Consider the following 19,100-nt stretch of genomic DNA (forward strand, 5'->3'; position numbering starts at 1 on the left):
CGAAGTGGATATTAATATATTGTAAGGAGCAAAGCGGCAAAGTGGATAAAATGCTTGCGTCCCGTTCAAAGGAGGGGGGGGTGGGCTTGCTCAATCATGAGGTCCTACCAGTATACTTGGCTGGAAATAAGTCGCCAACCTTCTAATTGGGGAAGTAAAGGCGGTACAGGGCAGTGGCGGACACGTTGCCTCTGAACCGAAGCCTTAGTTGTAAGGCTTAGTTCCGTATTCTGTACAATGTTTTGCAAAGCCTAGTATAGCGGGGGCCGTCATGCGTATAGAAACGTCTGTCTGTCAGTTTCACTCTCGTAACATAAAGACAGTGAGCTCCTGTGGTATGTCACGTCTGTACCGTACACCCGAGTCGAAGGGACAGAGGAGTCACGTGTTCCGTCTTCCCTCGGCTGTGTAAACAATTCGTGGAGAGGTTCTCTTATGAGCGTAAAAATCGTCTCGTGTTTACGCTGAGCAGAACGGGGTTACAAAAACCTATAATGACGATTTGATGATAATGAGGTAAGAGAGGAGATGATGATGGTGAGAGAAGAGAGGGAGAATAAGACAGGTGTTTGTGATGTTGGTATAGGAGAGATGACTAAAAATTGGGAGATGGAAATCTTTTGAAGTTGCGTTTGGTGGTAGAGACACGAAGATGATAAAGGTAAGGAGAGAGATAATGAGAGATCTCTTAAAACATAGAGAGATAATAATAATGAAGGGTTATCTTAAAGAGGACATATTGAATTTATAAAGTAAATGAGGAAAACGTAAAGTCATAGAGAGAAAGAATGAGAAACATGTGAGAGAAAGAGATAGGAAGATGGGAGGACAGACATGATAATGAGGACCGACGGAGAGAGGGTACAAGGAGAAGGATAATAAAAGTTAATGGGAGGAGAAGAGAGAGGAAGGTAGATGGATGGTGACAGTTTGGAGGTATGAGAGGAACTGTTCTTTAAGGGAAGAGGGAGGGTGAGGTAGAGGAGGGTGAGGTGAGGTGGAGTAGAGGGAGGGTGAGGTGGGGGAGGGTGAGGTAGAGTGAGAAGGTGAGGTGAGAGTGGGGATGAGGTAGAGTGGAGGTGAGGTAGAGGGAGGGTGAGGTAGAGGGGAGGGTGAGAAAGAGAGGAGGGTGAGGTAGAGTGAGGGTGAGGTGGGGGAAGGTGAGGTAGGGGTGAGGGTGAGGTAGAGTGGGGTGAAAATGGGGGAGGGTGAGGTAGAGGGAGGGTGAGGTAGAGTGAAGGTGAGGGTAGTGGGGATGAGGTGGGAGGGATGAAGAGGGAGGATGAGGTAGAGGGAGGGGTGAGGTAGAGTGAGGGTGAGGTGGAGTGAGGGTGGGGAGTGGAATTGATGGGTGAGGTGGGGAGGGTGAGGGGTGAGGGAGGGTGAGGTAGAGGGGAGGGGTGAGGTAGAGGGAGGGTGAGATGGGGGGTGAGGGAGGGGGAGGGTGAAGGGGGGAGGGTGGGATGGGGGAGGGTGAGGTGGGTGAGGTGAAGGGGTGGGTGGGGTGAGGGTAGAGTGGGGAATGAGGATGGGGGAGGATGGGGAGTGGGGGAGGTGAGGAGGTAGAGTGAGGGGTGAGGGTGGAGTGAGGGTGAGGGGAGTGGGGAGGTGGATGAAGAGTGAGGGTGAGGTAGAGTGAGAGGTGGTGAGGTGGGAGTAAATTGATGGGTGAGGTAGAGTGAGGGTGGGGAGTAAATTGATGGGTGAGGTAGAGTGAGGTGAGGGAGGTGAGGGTGGGGTAGAGTGAGGGTGGGGAGGTAAATTGATGGGTGAGGGAAATTGATGGGTGAGGTAGAGTGAGATTGAGGTAGAGGGAGGGTGAGGTAGAGTGAGGGTGAGAAAGAGGGAGGGTGAGGTAGAGTGAGGTGAGGTGGGGGAGGGTGAGGTAGGGGTGGGGTGGGGTAGAGTGAGGGGTGAGGTGGGGAGGGTGAGGTAGAGTGAGGGTGAGGTAAATTGATGGGTGAGGTAAGTGAGGGTGAGGTAGAGGGAGGTGGGAGTAAATTGATGGGTGAGGTAGAGTGAGGGTGAGGTAGAGGGAGGGTGAGAAAGGGAGGGTGAGGTAGAGTGAGGATGAGGTAGAGTGAGGGTGAGGTAGAGGGAGGATGAGGTAAGGCGAGGCTGAGGTAGAATGGTGTTAAGGGTAAGACAGGGTGCTCGAGGGGTCAGGGACTCGAGGGTGACTAGGGAAAACCTGGATGTAATTTAGAATAACCTTATGTAACATAGATTGTACGCTGAGGAAACTGTTGTTAACCTTGGGCCTAGTGATGTTTGTTAACCCTTGGTGACCTATGTTAACTATCAGTGACCTTTGTTAAACTCGAGAGATCTTTGTTAACTCAGTGACCTTTGTTAACTCAGTGATCTTTGTTAACTCCCAGTGACATTTGTTAGTTATCATTGAAGCTTATTAACTCCCAGTGACCTTTGTTAACTCCCAGTGATGTTTTTATTCCGTAATGACCTATGTTAACCATTAACCAGCCTTATTTAGCCTCTATTGACCTCTGTAAACCCCAAGTGATCTTTTGTTAATGACTTTGGTTAACTTCTTGACGAATGGTGACGAGGTGAGTGAGAGAGACTGACCACGGCGTAGCTCTCCCACATGGTGAAGACGACCTCGGTGGTCCTCCTGTAGATGCGGCGGGAGATGAAGAGCAGCGGCAGGGCGGGGCAGTACAGGGAGAAGAACCCCATCAGTATCGACCCGTACCTGAGAACACGAAAAAGTATTGGTTATTATAGTTATCTCGTAATACAATACAGTACGATATTCACAGGAAACTTAAGGCAGTATTATGTAAGGAAGAAAAAAATGTGAGTTTTTACTGATTAGTGAAAAATTTGTTGTGGTGCATGTAAGCAAGGGATGTAGAATAGTTGACCTTTAACGCTGACAAAATAAAAAGTATCTCGGTAATTTAAACAAGAGATTTACAGTGCATTGTAGCTCAAGCTTTGTAGTAAATTTGTGTCGTTTTAACAAAGAAAACTTACATGGATGCTTTTGTGCACTATTAACAGGGGTGCTGCTGATCTTGTAATTACACCAATACTGGACAGTTGGTTCCACCCCTGCGTTTATCACTTAGCGGTGCCAATCCTCTCTCCCTGAACTCTCACTTGTAAGCGGGAGGGAAAGGGTCGGGTTATGTTGGGGGTGAGACGGAATACTTGGGTTGAGAACAAAGTGTATATCAGCTGGGACACATTACAGTGCAGGATAACGCTTTGGCAATACCAACGGGGTTTCCTACACTTAGTACACCTTTTCACATATCCGTTGAGACATTGTTACATAACTATTTGACAAATTTCATAACCGAATGACAGAACACATATCGAATGACAATCTAAAATAACTGTTGGTGGTATGTCATTCTCCAATTGTTACATTCTCAAACTATATGTAGACTGTCGGTTTATTGTTCACGTCTGTCAACTTCATAACTTAGGTCAATCACTTCCATTAGCATGAACGAACAGTTATTTTAGATTGTCATTCGATATGTGTTGTGTCATTCGGTTATGAAATTTGTCAAATAGTTATGTAACAATGTCTCAACGGATATGTGAAAAGGTGCATTATCGTCTAGCACTAGCCAGATGAAAATACTAAAGTTACAATGGGATGAATTCATGTTCCAAGTAAGGTGTTCCTTAGCAAAATATGGCATTTATGGGCAAATTAATTATAATTGTTTGATTCCATATCCTGTAGAAGCAGCGAAGATTTGTTTAATCCCTTGACTAGGAAATGGAACTTCCCAGTTGAATAAAATCGTCTGTCGGTAGCCAGAATAAAATAAATATGAACACATTGTACTGAAGCGATTAATTAGCATTGAAAGCAGTCGGGAAGTGGGTACCACATATTTATTGTAATACAAACATGATGTTAACAAAATAGTTCAGTTGGCAGCTGTCCGGTATAGAATCAGCAAACAACATAGTTCAGTTGTTTCAAACAGTGAGGTTAAATGGGTAAAAAAAATGACTAGCGCGAGACGATTATACTCGGTTGAGGAAACTCCGTCGGTATTGTAAAAGCGTTATCTTGCATTTTAATCTCTCCCATCTAATATACAGTACACGTCCTCACGTCTCCCCCCCCCCTCCCCCACAGAGACACCTACCCCGACACCCCCCCTCTCCTCTCCCTCCCGATCACTAGGGAATGTTTCGAATTCACACTTCGGAGTTCAAGGTTCACAGCTCAGGGAGAGAGAGGGTTGGCAACTCTTAAGTGGTAAACGCGGGGTGGAGCAAACTGTACATGATAAAGTCTGTCTCAACAATTTAAACAAGTATAGTGTAGAAAGTCTTAGCGAAAAAATATTACTCATGAACGTATGTCTAAAAGTTTTTTTCCAGACTAATATGTAAGTAATATTGATAGCATTTATATTTTTTTATCAGGCCTGAGGTGCCATCGTAAGTGGTCATTACTGATCAGATAATGAGCGTCGAGGAAATTTTAAAATCTAATTATTTCAGCCAATCGGCAGCAAGTACCAATACTGTATTCCCTATCTTTTCCTGCGAGTTCTTCAGGTGCGTCCTGCCGCTCCTGAACGTGGATGTGTGTAATAATAATAATAATAATGTGTGTGTGTGTGTGTGTGTGTGTGTGTGTTAATTGTGACTGTGGATATTCTTTCTTCAGACACTATTTCAGTAGATCACTACACAACTCGAACAATGATGCAATAAACAGTTTTGTGAAGCCTTGCAGCCTTAGAGAAACTGTAACCTGTGGCCAGTGTAATAATCTGTGTGTGTTTGTGTCTTCAGGCTAGAGGGACGCAGTAAAATATTTAAGATGAGGTTTCCCTTTTTAAACATTTTCAAATTAAATGAGGTAAGTATTTGCATAAGGAATGATTAAAGCACGTGGAATTGTATGAGAAAAATATCAAATTAACCATAATAGCCGAGACAGGCTTTAATAATATATATTTAATCATCTTGTGAAACGAAATCATTTGCAATCACCACAGCGGTAACACGCGTGCCTCACATTATGTCCCGGGTTTAACTCCTGGCCTGGGTCACATGTGAGAAGAGAATTACCTGGTGTCACCCTACCAAACATGGCAAGTTTTCTCCAGGTACACTTGTTTCCTCCTGTACGGACACTAACACTGGACAATGTAGGTCGTAACATAGAACAGACTGACCAGTAATCTGATGAGTGGAGCAATTTAGTTAATATTAATTCGTAGTTCCTAAACAGATTATACTCCAGAAAACACAGTTAGATGCGCTAGATACATATTTAACTCTTACAGTCATATACAGTCAAGTACTGTACCCGTTTATTTACATGCATTGTGTTGTAAGTATTCTTGCTAGGTTAAGAGCATTTGTTCTAACACTAAAGGTATATAATAATGACTGACATACAACTTTTCCACCTTGCAGGAGGAGGTGGGAGGCGCCCTTACCACATCACGACGAAGGCGATGCCCTTGGCCCATCCCTGCCAGCCCACGGGTTGGTCCAGGACGTCCTCGGTGTTCACGTTCAGGAACTTGGGTCTCTCAGGTTTGGGGGCGTTGGTCTCTGTGCTTTCTTCAACGCCACCCTCAACAACACCTTCACCGCCTCCAGCATCCTCAACGCCCACGTCCATCGTCAGCTAGGTCCTCGTGCCTGCAGGAGGAATACGGGGTGAGTTTTCTGAAATCTTAAGTAAATTCAATAGTTGACTTTACTTACTACGAGTTTATGTACACGACGACGTAATGCGCTGTATTATCTGTCCATGTAATGTTATGTACTTGTAACATGTTTATGAAGTTCGTGTGATTTTGAAGGATATTGTGGTAATGTGGGATCTTGGGTAGTTGTATTATGTAAAGTTAAGTAAAGGGGTTGTAAGTATTAATATCACAAATAACTGCAATATATATTTTGTCTTGGTCTTAAAGAAACTTAGTCGCAGCATCTTAAGAATCTCGTTCGCCACTGATTCTCAAAGACGTTCTTCCCCGAGTCTTGCAGCATCATAAGAATCTCGTTCGCCACTGATTCTTAAAGACGTTCTTCCCCGAGTCTTCAATCCGAACTTTTATGAATTCAGACGTATAGATGGAAATATGTCCGGACCCCTCGTAGGTGGTGAGAGCCTGAGAGGTGTGAGTGGTACTGTGTTGTTCAGGTCTACTCAGTACATGGCCAATATTTTAACACGTTTTGTCTCGTTTGATGAAGCTGTGTAAGTGAGGATGACTCAGTCTTTAACCTAACTTAACCTATCCTATCCTAACCTAACCCAATCTAATACAACCTAAACAAAATTAAATTAAAACCCATCCTAGCCTATATAAAAACTAAACTAACCTAACCTAATCAAACCTTACCTTAAATAACATAACTTAACCGTAACTAACCTAACCTAATCTAGCCTACCCTAGCCCAGATCAACCTAGCTCAACCTCATCCAACCAAACCTAACCTCTCCTAACTTAATCTAACGAAACCTAACCTAACCCATCCCATCACATCCATTCCAACACAACCTGACCTAATCAGAGCCAGGTGTGACCTCACTTAACCTGTACTAACTTTACCTGTGCTAACTTAAACTTGTTACCTGGGAGACGACAGCACCAGGTAAGAGGGAGACCCGCTGGTAATATCGTCTTTAATGTAATAATTAAATATCTTTTTTCCGGCTTATTGAGCGACACCTGTCAAGTCACCACCATTCACCACCTACCAGTCACCACCACCTACCAGTCACAACCACTCACCACTACCACCTACCAGTCACAACCACTCACCACTACCACCTACCAGTCACAACCACACACCACCACCACCTACCAGTTACAACCACTCACCACTACCACCTACCAGTCACAGCCACTCGCCACTACCACCTACCAGTCACAACCACTCACCACTACCACCTACCAGTCACAACCACTCACCCCTACCACCTACCAGTCACAACCACTCACCCCTACCACCTACCAGTCACAACCACTCACCCCTACCACCTACCAGTCACAACCCTCAGTTACGCCTTGCCATTATCACCACCCCTTATCGCCCATCAGTCACCTGCACCATCTTACACCACCTGTCAATCACCAGCAACACTCGGGAACGTCACCACGTCACTTGAGCGAGACCCCGGTGTCTTGGCTGTGACCGTGAGCCTGACACACACACCGCCCTGACACGCTGTTATGACACTCACCGTCCTAACATGCATTCCTGACACACCTCTCAGACAAGCTGTTGGTGACACTCACCGTCCTAACATGCATTCCTGACACACACCGCCCTGACACGCTGTTATGACACTCACCGTCCTAACATGCATTCCTGACACACACCGCCCTGACACGCTGTTATGACACTCACCGTCCTAACATGCATTCCTGACACACACCGCCCTGACAAACTGTTATGACACTCACCGTCTTAACATGCATTCCTGACACACACCGCCCTGACACGCTGTTATGACACTCACCGTCCTAACATGCATTCCTGACACACACCGCCCTGACACGCTGTTATGACACTCACCGTCCTAACATGCATTCCTGACACACACACCGCCCTGACACGCTGTTATGACACTCACCGTCCTAACATGCATTCCTGACACACACCACCCTGACAAACTGTTCAGATAAGAAGTTGTGATGCACCGTTCTGCCACATTACTCTGACACACTGATCAGATAATAACATCATGTTGGAGCGTTCTGACACTTTGCACTGACACACCGTGCAGAAAATATGTATGCCTACACTTCGCTCAGATTTTTTTTTAATAGTTTACTCAGATTTTTCGTTGTATAATATAGATAATTTATTCATGTTGTTGCTGCGGTATAATTTATAATGAAAAACAACGTCCATCAGCTAAGTTCACATATATACCTGTAAGTAGATGCCAGATGCTGTCCTGTGTCGAGGAAACTTTGGTCGTAATTGTACACGTCTCTTCATAACTTGGTAAATGGACTACACTATTTTTAGAACAGTCTAACCACATATGAATTGTTATTCCTGTACTTTAAACCTTCATCTTTACTTGGTCTTGATATTCTTTTATGATTTCCTGAGTTTTCTGATGCGTTAAATTCATCTGTAAGTCAAAGTATAAACAAGGGATTTGGTAATGAACCTATCACAATAATGGATCAGGAAGACATATGACTTCCTCACCAGGGGATCTGAAGCCACTTCTGTACACCTGATCCTTCTCTGGCTGGCTCGAGAACTGGTTTGGTGGCAGGAGTCACACCGGATCACCACCCGCCACTTCGTTTGTTGACTAAATAATTGAGAAGCGACGCCCGGAGGTGAACGATGATTATCACGCTCACGGGATTAAAGGTCGATAGATAGACGACTAAACATGCTTATGATGGCTTATTGTGACACGGAATCAATGAAACAAATGACAGTCGCTAGACAAATTTCTCAAAATTATATCAATTATAATGGCAACGAAATAAAAAGTAATCACCCCAAAATAACTAAGCCTCAACCAACGCATAATTATTCTCCTTCAGTTTCTCTTACTCCTCTTTAGTTCAAAAGCTTAACCTTCCGTCAGCCCCAAAGTTTCAAGAAAATTATATAATTTCCCGAGTACATTCACTTCAAACCAGCGGGTACAGCGGTGAGAGTTTAACCTTTCAGTGGGGAGCGACGACCCTCAGGGGTGGATGACCAGAAAACTTAAACATGACATAGGAATAAAGAAAGGAATATATAAGAAATTAAAGGGAGGGGAGGAGCAGCTCTGAAACAGATATAATGAACTATCTAGGAATGTTAAGAAAAATGTAAGGAAAGCAAAGAGAGACTATGAAATCAAAATAGCAAGAGAATCCAAGGCGAATCCCAAGGGATTTTTCCAGGTATATAGGACAAAGGTCAAGGACAAAGTTGGGCCTTTAAAGTCAGGGAGGGGAAAATTGATAAATGGCAGTGGAGAAATAAGCAAAGCATTGAACAGCTACTTCTTATCAGTTTTCACAGAAGAAATTTGCGATGAAATTCCGGAGGTGGAACTGATATTTAAGGGAAAGGAAGAAGAGAAATTAAAGAATATCGCTATCAGAAAAGAGGATGTTCTTAAGAAGATAAATAAACTAAAGAAAACAAAATCCCCAGGGCCGGATGAAATTTTCCCTCGAGTCTTGAAAGAGTGTAGGGAACAGATTAGCCGACCCCTCGTAAACGTATTTACAAAATCATTAGACACTGGAGTTGTGCCAGAGTTGTGGAAACAGGCAAATGTAGTACCCATATTCAAAAAGGGAGACAGAGCATCAGCGTCAAATTACCGGCCGATCAGTTTGACGTCAGTAGTGGGGAAATTTCTTGAATCAATTATAGCAGATAGCATCCGATCGCATCTAAAGAAAAGCAAATTAATCTACGACTCTCAACATGGGTGTACAAAGGGAAAATCTTGTCTAACAAATCTGCTAACGTTTTTTAGGAAAGTCTTCGAGGTAGTAGATAATGACGAAAATTACGATGTTATTTACTTATACTTTAGCAAAGCATTTGACAGAGTACCGCATCAGAGGCTTCTGAGAAAAATTAAGGCTCATGGTATCGAGGGGAAAGTTTTAAATTGGATAAAATCATGGCTCACTGATAGAACGCAGAGGGTCAGCGTAGATGGTGTTAAATCTGAGTGGGGCCGTGTAACCAGTGGGGTTCCCCAGGGGTCGGTACTAGGCCCACTTTTGTTCATAATCTACATAAACGATCTAGATACTGGGATCAGCAGTGACATAAGCAAGTTTGCGGATGACACCAAAATAGGGCGGCAAATTAATTCAGGGCAGGATGCAAATGCATTACAGGAGGATCTAAATAAATGCAGGGGTGGTCTGAAAAATGGCAAATGAAATTCAACACCAGCAAGTGCAGCGTACTAAATATTGGAAGAACAAATACTTATAACGTATACAGCCTTAACAACATCAACCTAGAGAAGTCGACTTGTAGAAAGAGACCTAGGGTACTTAAGCCCGACCTACGGCCCAGAAAACAGTGCGTTAGTGTTCGAAATAAGGCAAACAGAGTATTGGGTTTTATATCTAGAGGGTAACAAGAGTGCAGAGGTCTTATTGCAACTATATCTGCGCTAGTCAGGCCGCACCTCGATTATGCGGTTCAGTTCTGGTGCCCCTATTATAGAATGGATATAAATTCACTAGAGTCGGTGCAGCGAAGAATGACAAAAATGATTCCGGGACTTAGAAACCTTCCATATCAGGATAGGTTAAAGAAACTTAACTTGCATTCCCTAGAAAGACGAAGAGTGGGGAGATATGATAGAAGTATTTAAGGGGTGAAAGGAATCAATAAAGGGATATAGATAAAGTTCTTATAATATCCGAGCAGGATAGGACCCGGAGCAACGGATTTGGATAAGTTTAGGTTTAGGAGGGAGATAGGAAGAAACTGGTTCACAAATAGGGTGGTGGACGATGGAACAAGCTTAGCAACTTTGTAGTAAGTGCGGGAACTCTGGAAAGTTTCAAAAGGAGGCTAGATAGATTCATGGATGATAGAGAGTGGTAGTAACTCTCGACAGGAGCTGCCATGCACAGGCCAACCGGCCTATTGCAGACTCCTTATTTTCTTATGTTCTTATGTTCTTATGATCAAAATACAAAATCTCTACACATATTTTGAACCTCTAGGCTTGACTCACCATAACTGTAGGTTACATTGTAGAAACACCAGAGAAAAAAGTACAGTGACAGAAGTTATGTTATTGAATACAGCGGATGCAGCAGACTGTCAGAGGTAATGTTTGTAAACACAGGTAGCAGTGAGGGAGTTGAAGAGAGTTTCGCACGTTTTCTGTTTTAGCGTTTCATCAGATTTCACATTTTCTCTCTTACGCGGCATAAATCAGAGCGTAAAATGATATGGCTAGGTCTGCATGTTTGCCTCTCTGTCTGTCGTTTTCCATCTGTCTGCCTGCCCCTTTTGTCTATCTGCCTGTCCGTGATCAACATCTGTTACTATTTTGATTTCGAGTTTTCCAGCCACCGACGACCAAGACTCACGAAGCCCCAGAGAGTAAGTCCCTGTCATTGTCGGGGTTGGACGTATCGTGCAGATGACGGTACTCTTGTGTGTTGCAGTCTTCCTCCTCCCTCCTCTCTCCTTCCTTCCTCTCCTCCTCCTTTCTTTCTTCTTCCATCCCTTCAGCCTCCTCCTCTCATCCTCTCCTCCCTCCCTTCATCTCCACTCTCCGCCCACCCTTCATCCTCCTTTCCTTCCTCACGGTCACTCCAGCTGTAGTGGAAAGAAAAAGGATCTGTCCTTTGATGTGAGGCAACAGTGCTATTTATGTCGGCTGTTCCAAGAAGGTTTCACTGCCATCGCCTCACTAGTCTCTTCATAGTTTACACAAAGGCGGTGATGTTTGACATCAGTAGAACTGCGTGGCCATGAGTATACTGTGTTACTTGTACTGTAAGGCTATGAGTATACTGTGTTACTTGTACTGTGTCATGAGTATACTGTGTTATTTGTACTGTGTTATGAGTATACTGGGTACTGTTGTGTGGCCATGGGTATACTGTGTTACTTGTGCTGTGTGGGATTATACTGTTACTTGTGCTGTGGCCATGGCTATATTGTTACACTTGTGCTGTATATGATTATACCATTACTTGTACTGTGAGCTAGGGCATTGTACATTTGTGCTGTGTGGCCATGAGTGTACTGTGTTACTGGTACTGTGTGGCCATGAGCACACTGTGTTCTTGTGTGGCCATGAGTATACTGTGTTACTTGTGCTGTGTATTGGGTATACTGTGTTACTTGTGCTGTGTGGCCATGATTATACTGTTACTTGTGCTGTGGCCATGAGCAATAACTGTGTTGCTTGTGTGGCCATGAGTGTACTGTGTTACTTGTGCTGTGTGGCCATGAGCACACTGTGTTGCTTGTGTGGCCATGAGTGTACTGTGTTATTTGTGCTGTGTGGGTACACTGTGTTGCTTGTGTTGTAGGCGATAACACTGTTTTGTGTGGGCCATGAGTGCAGTATTATCACCATTATTAGGTCCTTTCCCTCGAGTAAGTGACCTGTATATAACGCGTCTCTCTCCTGTACGTGACCTGGATAAAATGCGTCTTCTTACGTTACATTTTTGGTGAGAAATGCCTTTAAAGTTTACCTTGACGTGACGAAGGCGTAAACAGGAAGAAGAGAAATATGAAGGAAGTGGAGGAGTTAAGAGAGAGAAATGGAGAAGGGACGAAAGTGGACGAATTTGGGGGGGATTAAAGAAACGGAGAAGAAACAAAGGAATAATGGAGAATGTAGGGAAGCTGATAAAAAGTGTTCATACCGAAACGGATGATGATGATGATGATGATGAATTGTGGAAAGTTGATAAAAGTGTTGAAAGCAAAGAAAAAATGGTGAGTATTTAGACTGTTGAATACGTGGAATTGTGTGTGTGTGTGTGTGTGTAAAGAAAACTAGAAACCATGAAGATTAAAGTATATACCGAAGAGATAAGTATTTGACAATATATAATAAACTATACAAAGAAAAAAAAATTGTCTAAAACTCAAGAAAACCGAAGACAATAATTACAAAATATAACTTTTATCTTTTAATGGATATGTATGTACCCTCGTTATCGCCCCATTGTTGTGAGGGTAGTTGAGGATGGTGATTGGGTCATTATACCCCGTATTGAGGCCACTTAAAGATGTGGGAAGGGGTGGAGAGTTGGTAAGGATGATGAAAGCTGTGAGGGGGGAGGGGAAGAGGAGGAGATGGTGAAGATAGGAGAGGATAGGAAGGAGTTGAAGGTAGGAGAGGGAGTAGAAGAAGAAAGATGAGAGGAGAGCAGGAAGAGAAGGAGGGATGAAGAGACAGGACAGAGGAGGAAGAGTGAATATAGAAAAGGGAGAGAGAAAAGAGGGTGAGAACAAGAGCAGACGAAGATAAAAGAGAGAGGGCGAGGAGGAGAGTGGGGGAGAGAGAGAGAGGAAACGTGAAGAAGGAAGGTGGGGAAAAGAGTGATGTCAAACGCTCGCCTTCTCGCCATAGTGTGTTGGCTATCGGGTGAGCAGATCTTGGAGGTTACAGTGCCTTTATCCCAGCGGCTTATGGCCCGGAAGTTTGTGTGTTAAGATGACTAGAACTGTTTATTTATTAATGTATGCTTAATTATTTATTTTTATTTGTTTATTCATTTGTTTGTTTATTTGTCTCTTTTGTGTAAGAGTTAAGGTAAGGAAATAACGAGACACTTGAGGGCAATTTTATCTCCCTCTACTGACAGTGACTTAACACCGCAGAGTTTAGGTGTCCTGGCATCACGCCCACGGCACCTTAACCTAACCTAACCTAGTCGATCCTAACCATGTCCACATCACCCTAACTTAACCGAACTTATCCAACCTAACTAAACAAACTTAACTTGTCTGTCCTAACACACTTTCATAAAAAAAAATAGCAAGTCTATTAAAACAAATCGAGTGGAAATCAAATCTGGGAAGGACATACAGACAGACAAAGGGGAAATTGACAGGAGCTGAAACTGTTGACGAATTTATGTATCGATGTTGAGCTGATCTTCTGTCATTTTGAACAAGCGGCACCGTCGCAGTGTTTGAAGCGCGGCATTACTGTACACTCCGTAAGAGAGAGAGATTGAGAGACGATCATTCATGCTTGGCTTAATATTGCATATCCTAACGTAATAGATATTACACAAACAAATAATAACCTAACCTAACGTAGCCAGCACGGACAAGATACAACGAATTCTTTCTACCACCAGCTGATTGTACAGTGGTGCCGCGCTTCAAACACTGCGACAATGCCGCTTGTTCAAAATGACGGAAGCCCTCAGGAAAATAATCCCCACCCGGCCAGGGGAAATAGCAACAACCGGTATCTGTATTTACGTCTGTCTGTAATGAATTACCTGAAGTGAAAATTTTTCTGTTTGTGTCTAGTGGGAAAATTTGTCTGTCCGTAATCTTGAGTTGTCTGGTGAAAATCCGTCTTTGTCATCATGAGTTTTCTGAAATTATACTCTTTCTGTCTGTCTCAAGTGGAACTCTGTCTGTCTACGTCTGAAGTATAAATTTGTCTGTGAAGTTAAACAAAAATACCTGTCTGTCTAATGTAGTGTCTGTCTGTCATTAGAAGTCTGTAAATTGAACTCGTCCGTCAACTTGCATCACTGGAGTATCACTGAGCTTGGTGCTGATAGTATGGGGGGGCTGCAGGGTGATGTTCCTAGCAGGGGTGCAGAGCAGTAGGGGATGAAGGGGGCAAGAGAAGGGGGCAGGTAGGGATGAAGGGGCAGGTGGGGGTGAAGGGGCAGGTGGGGAGAAGGGGCAGGAGTGAAGGGCAGGCAGGGTGAAGGAGGCAGGTAGAGATGAGGGGGGAGGTGGGGATGAAGGGGGAGGTGGGATGAAGGGGAGGTGGGGATGAAGGGGCAGGTTGGGGGTGAAGGGGCAGAGAAGGCAGTAGGGGTGAAGGGGGGCAGGTAGAAGGAAGCAGGCGGGGTGAAGGGGCAGGTGGGGGTGAAGGGGCAGTAGGGGGTGAAGGAGGTCAGGGATGAAGGGGGCAGGTAGGGGATGAAGGCAGTAGAGGTGAAGGCAGGAAATGAAGGGGCAGGTTGATGAAGGCAAGCAGGGATGAAGGGGGCAGGTAGGGTGAAGGGGGCAGGCAGGGGTGAAGGGGCAGGCAGGGGAAGAGGCAGGCATGAAGGGCAGAAGAAGAGGGCAGAGTGAAGGGCAGTAGGGGGAGGGCAGGCAGAGATGAAGGGGAGGTGGGGGAAGGTAGGCATGAAGCAGGTAGGGGGTGAAGGGGCAGGTAGGAATAATGAAAGGGCAGGTAGGAAGAGGACAGGCAGGGAAGGTGGGGGTGAAAGGCAGTAGGGGTGAAGGGCCAAGGGGTAGGGGTGAAGGGCAGGTAAGTGAAGGGATAAGGCCAAAATGGGATAATCAGGCAGGTGATGACCAGGCAGGGTAAAGGGCAGCAGGGACGAAGGACACAAGAAGGGAAGAAGGTGGGGTGACAAAGGCAGGGGGGTGAAGGGCAGGGGGTGAAGGGGCAGGCGGGGAGAAGGGCGCTAGGGACGAAGGCAGTTGGGATGACAGGTAGGCATGAGCTTAGGGGTGAAGGGCAGGTAGGGATGAAGGGCAGGTGAAAGTGAAGGCAGGGGTGAAGGGGCAGGTAGGGATGAAGGGGGGCAGGAGAGAAGGGGCAGGAGGGATGAAGGGCAGGTAGGGACGAAGGGCAGGTAGGGACGAAGGGCAGGTAGGATGAAGGGGCAGGTAGTGAAGGGGCAGGTAGGGGTGAGCAGGTAGGAGTGCAGAAAGAAGGAGCAGGCAGGGGTGAAGGGGCAGGTAGGGGTGAAGGACAGGCAGGGTGAAGGACAGAAGTGAAGGGCAGGGTGAAGGAGCAGTAGGGTGAAGGGGGTGGTAGGGGTGAGAGGCAGGTAGGGGTGAAGGGGGCAGGTAGTGAAGGGGCAGGTAGGGATGAAGGAGCAGGCAGGGGTGGGGAAGGAGTGAAGGACAAGGGGTGAAGGACAGGTAGGGATGAAGGGACAGGTAGGGTGAAGGGGGCAGGTAGGGTGAAGGGGCAGGTAGGGGTGAAGGGGCAGGTGAAGGCAGGTAGGATGGAAGGAGCAGGCAGGGGTGAAGGGGGCAGGGGTGAAGGGACAGCAGGTGAAGGGCAGAAGAGTAGGGGTGAAGGGAGCAGGCAGGGGTGAAGGGGCAGGTAGGGATGAAGGAGCAGGCAGGGGTGAAGGGGGGCAGGCAGGAGGGGGGCAGGTGAAGGGGCAGGTAGGGATGAAGGAGCAGGCAGGTGAAGGGCAGGTAGGGGTGAAGGAGCAGGCAGGGGTGAAGGGGCAGGCGAGGGAGGGGAAAGGTACCGAACGACAAATCATTTAATGGTCATATTCAAGGTTGGTGCTCGTTGGGTCCTTTATAGGTCCCTTAAGGGCTCTATGTTGTCGACCCTGGACCCTTCTGGAATTATCTTACGGTGAGTGAAGAAATCGGGGCTTTAGGGTCTTGTTTTTTCAGCAGTTTACGATTTCATTAATTTACTGCTTGAAATAAAAAAATGATTTCATTCACCTAAGATTTTTGGGGTCGATGGTTTTTAATAATTTGTGGTTTCAGTAATTTGCGTTTTCATTAATGCGCTGTTTCATTAGTTTGCGTTTCTATTAATGCGCGGTTTCATTAGTTTGCGATTCTATTAATGCGCGGTTTCATTAGTTGCTTTCTATTAATGCGCGGTTTCATTAGTTTGCGATTCTATTAATGTGCAGTTTTTGCGCGTTGGGTTTCTAATAATTTTTTAGTTAGTAAGTTACGATGACATAAGTTGTAGTTTTAATGCAAGATGTATTACCACTCTACACGCATTTACTTTTGACTTTTGTAATGCTGGTTATTTTTCCGGTAATCTTTTTTGTTTTGTTTTCCTTGTTTATTGTTCTCTCTCTCTCTCTCTCTCCCCATTCTTATTCTTAAATCATCCATCCATCTGCATTTTAACATTCACTTCACCTATCTCTTTCTTTCGCTTTCCCTCTCCTCACGCCACCGTTGCCACCTCGGTGCTTCTATCCCTCGAGCCAAGGGACGCGACACCTTTACGAGTCTTTTCAAGGGGATAATCCGGCAAGATTAAAGGGTTGAGCGTATCCGGGCGTCTGGCAATACTGTCTCCCGGCACGACAAGGAGCTCTCCCAAGATTGACGTATTCATCCGAGCCTTTTGTATCACAGCTACTCAAACTCTCTGGCCGCTGTGACCTGTATTAAGAGGTGGAACCTGTTGTAGACGGGAGGAATAATGGTTGTAGACGAGAGCAAAATGGTTGTAAGAGGGAGGATAATGGTTGTAAGTACGAGGAGAATGGTTGTAGACGAGAGGAAAATGGTTGTAGACGAGAGGAAATGATTATAGACAAGAGGACAATTTTTTTAAACGGGGAAAATAGTTGTTTGGCGGAGGAAAGTGGTTATAGACGGGAGGAAAAAGAGTTTAATGTGGAAGGAGGTTATAGGTAGGAGAAAAATAATTCGTTTACTCTGAGGAAAAAATTTGGAAGCGGGGGGGGATTTTTGCATGAGAGGAAAAGTGTTAACAAACTTTTTGTGTACATTTCTATCCCAGCGTTGAGTAAAGAATTTCTCTCTCAGAGACAGAATCCTCGGCGCAGGAGATGAACACTTCTTTGGCATCTGTGTTTACGTGTCATGCATCTGTTGTTTTCCTCCAAACATTTTTCCCAACATTCTACCTTCCGTGACTCATTCCCCTTACTAGCTGTACACATTCAACATTCTTCCTTCGTATTCACCTTTTTTCCCCCTAGTGGCTCATTTTCCTCACTTGGTAATACACACTCAAACATTCTCCCCAACATTCTGCGGCTTCATTCCCTTACTACCTGTACGCATTCAACATGATTCATTCCCCACACTAGTTGTACACATTCAAACATTCTCCACAACATTCTATCCTCTGTTGATCATTCCCTCACCATCAGTACGCTATAGCATGCATTTTTTTCCAGTGTAGTTTACTGTATGAAATTGGACTGATTTTTTTTAGTACACTTATCCCGTGTTAGATTTAGTATATACGGTATTGATTATTATTCGCGAGAGGCACAAGGCACAAGAATACTAGGCACTAAGGCAAAGATATACTAGTCATTGAAACACAGACATCCTAGGTATTGAGGTACAGTCCCCTTCACTAGTGCGTTTACAGGGGCCCCATAGGTTTTATGCAGTGTGGCAACCCTGTGTTTGTTTACATGCGACAGATGGAAACTCGCAATAGTAAAGATACTATGTAAACGCACTAGTAAAGGGACTGTACAGAAATGCTAGGCGTTGAGGCAGAAGTACTAGTCGTTGTTAGAGAAATACTAGGCTTAGAGCAAAATACCAGGCAGTGATACAGAAATATTAGGCGTTAATACAGAAATATAGCGTTGAGACACAAATACTAGGCGTTGATACTGAAATACTGGGCATTGAGGCGCAGAAATACTAGGCGTTGAGACAGAACTACATGTAAACAGCAGCAGCAACAAGAAGTGAATTTTTGATACTGGCGATTACAGGTCAGCTTTTACGCTCGTGTACGAGTTTTTTCCTTCTTCAAATGCGTGGTAGTAACTATCAGCGTCAATTTAATTCCAAAATTAATGAAACATCTTCACCTAACCCCAGTGTCATGGTTTTGGTATGAATCAGTGGTAGTATGAGTGGATTATATTATATAAAGATAATAATATTCTATTTCTTATACCTTCACACTGATTACTTACAGGAGATTATGGCGTATCTACGTAGAAGTTCACTCGACATTCCATGATTTATACTTGATAAATGATGATTTAATGACTTCATTTAATTTTCAACATCTATCTAAGTTACTGGTTATACTTTTGCCATAACCAATCAGTCTTACCTTTAGTAATAATAAGATAGATCACAGATACGGGCAGATAATTGCACTTACATTTATTTGTCAAGCTTCCATACAATGATTACAATTTGCATGGATATATGAGTCACCACGTTCACGCTGTACTAAAATTAATCTTCAAAAGAGGAATTTCCAACTTGGGGACACATGTGATTACTCTACTATGGGTATAACTTAACAGAGCCTTAATTCTTCAATGATACATTTACGCAGCCTGGATTGCTTTTTGCAACCAGGCTTCATCACAAGAACTTCTTCCACGGCCATAACCACAAAAACTTTGGGTTACACATAGTGTCACTGACAGTCACTGTACGGTTGTCGCGGCAAGTAGAACTGGTAAGAGTGACTGAATTAACCATTAGGTGTTAGACCAGCCTGGATTGCTTTTGTCGCAACCAGGCTTCCACACGTGATATTTCCACGAACAAACCTAGGTTAACACACTTAGTCTCGTGTCGATCACGGTCACGTAGTGGAAGGTGTCGTGCAGAGAACTCTAAGCGTGAATTAATTAACCATTTACTGTAGTTGATAGGCCAGCCTGGATTGCTCTTGTCGCAACCAGGCATCCACGGATATT

The 19,100-nt window shown here is 44.6% G+C and overlaps 1 protein-coding gene across 1 annotated transcript in view; it reads right to left on the bottom strand.

The window, feature by feature from the left end:
• Nucleotides 1-19,100, bottom strand: part of LOC121867150 (lysocardiolipin acyltransferase 1-like) — a 58,622-nt gene that overhangs the window by 15,225 nt on the left and 24,297 nt on the right. Inside the window, exons 2-3 of the mRNA XM_042366901.1 lie at nt 5,451-5,658; nt 2,590-2,716 (exon numbers count right to left, since the gene is read on the bottom strand). Of these exons, the coding sequence (XP_042222835.1) occupies nt 2,590-2,716; nt 5,451-5,638 (315 nt within the window). The 5' untranslated portion in view covers nt 5,639-5,658. The remainder of the gene's footprint in view (nt 1-2,589; nt 2,717-5,450; nt 5,659-19,100) is intronic.

This window comes from Homarus americanus, unplaced genomic scaffold (genome assembly GCF_018991925.1).
Source record: "Homarus americanus isolate GMGI-L3 unplaced genomic scaffold, GMGI_Hamer_2.0 scaffold6317, whole genome shotgun sequence".
NCBI classification, from domain to species: domain Eukaryota; kingdom Metazoa; phylum Arthropoda; class Malacostraca; order Decapoda; family Nephropidae; genus Homarus; species Homarus americanus.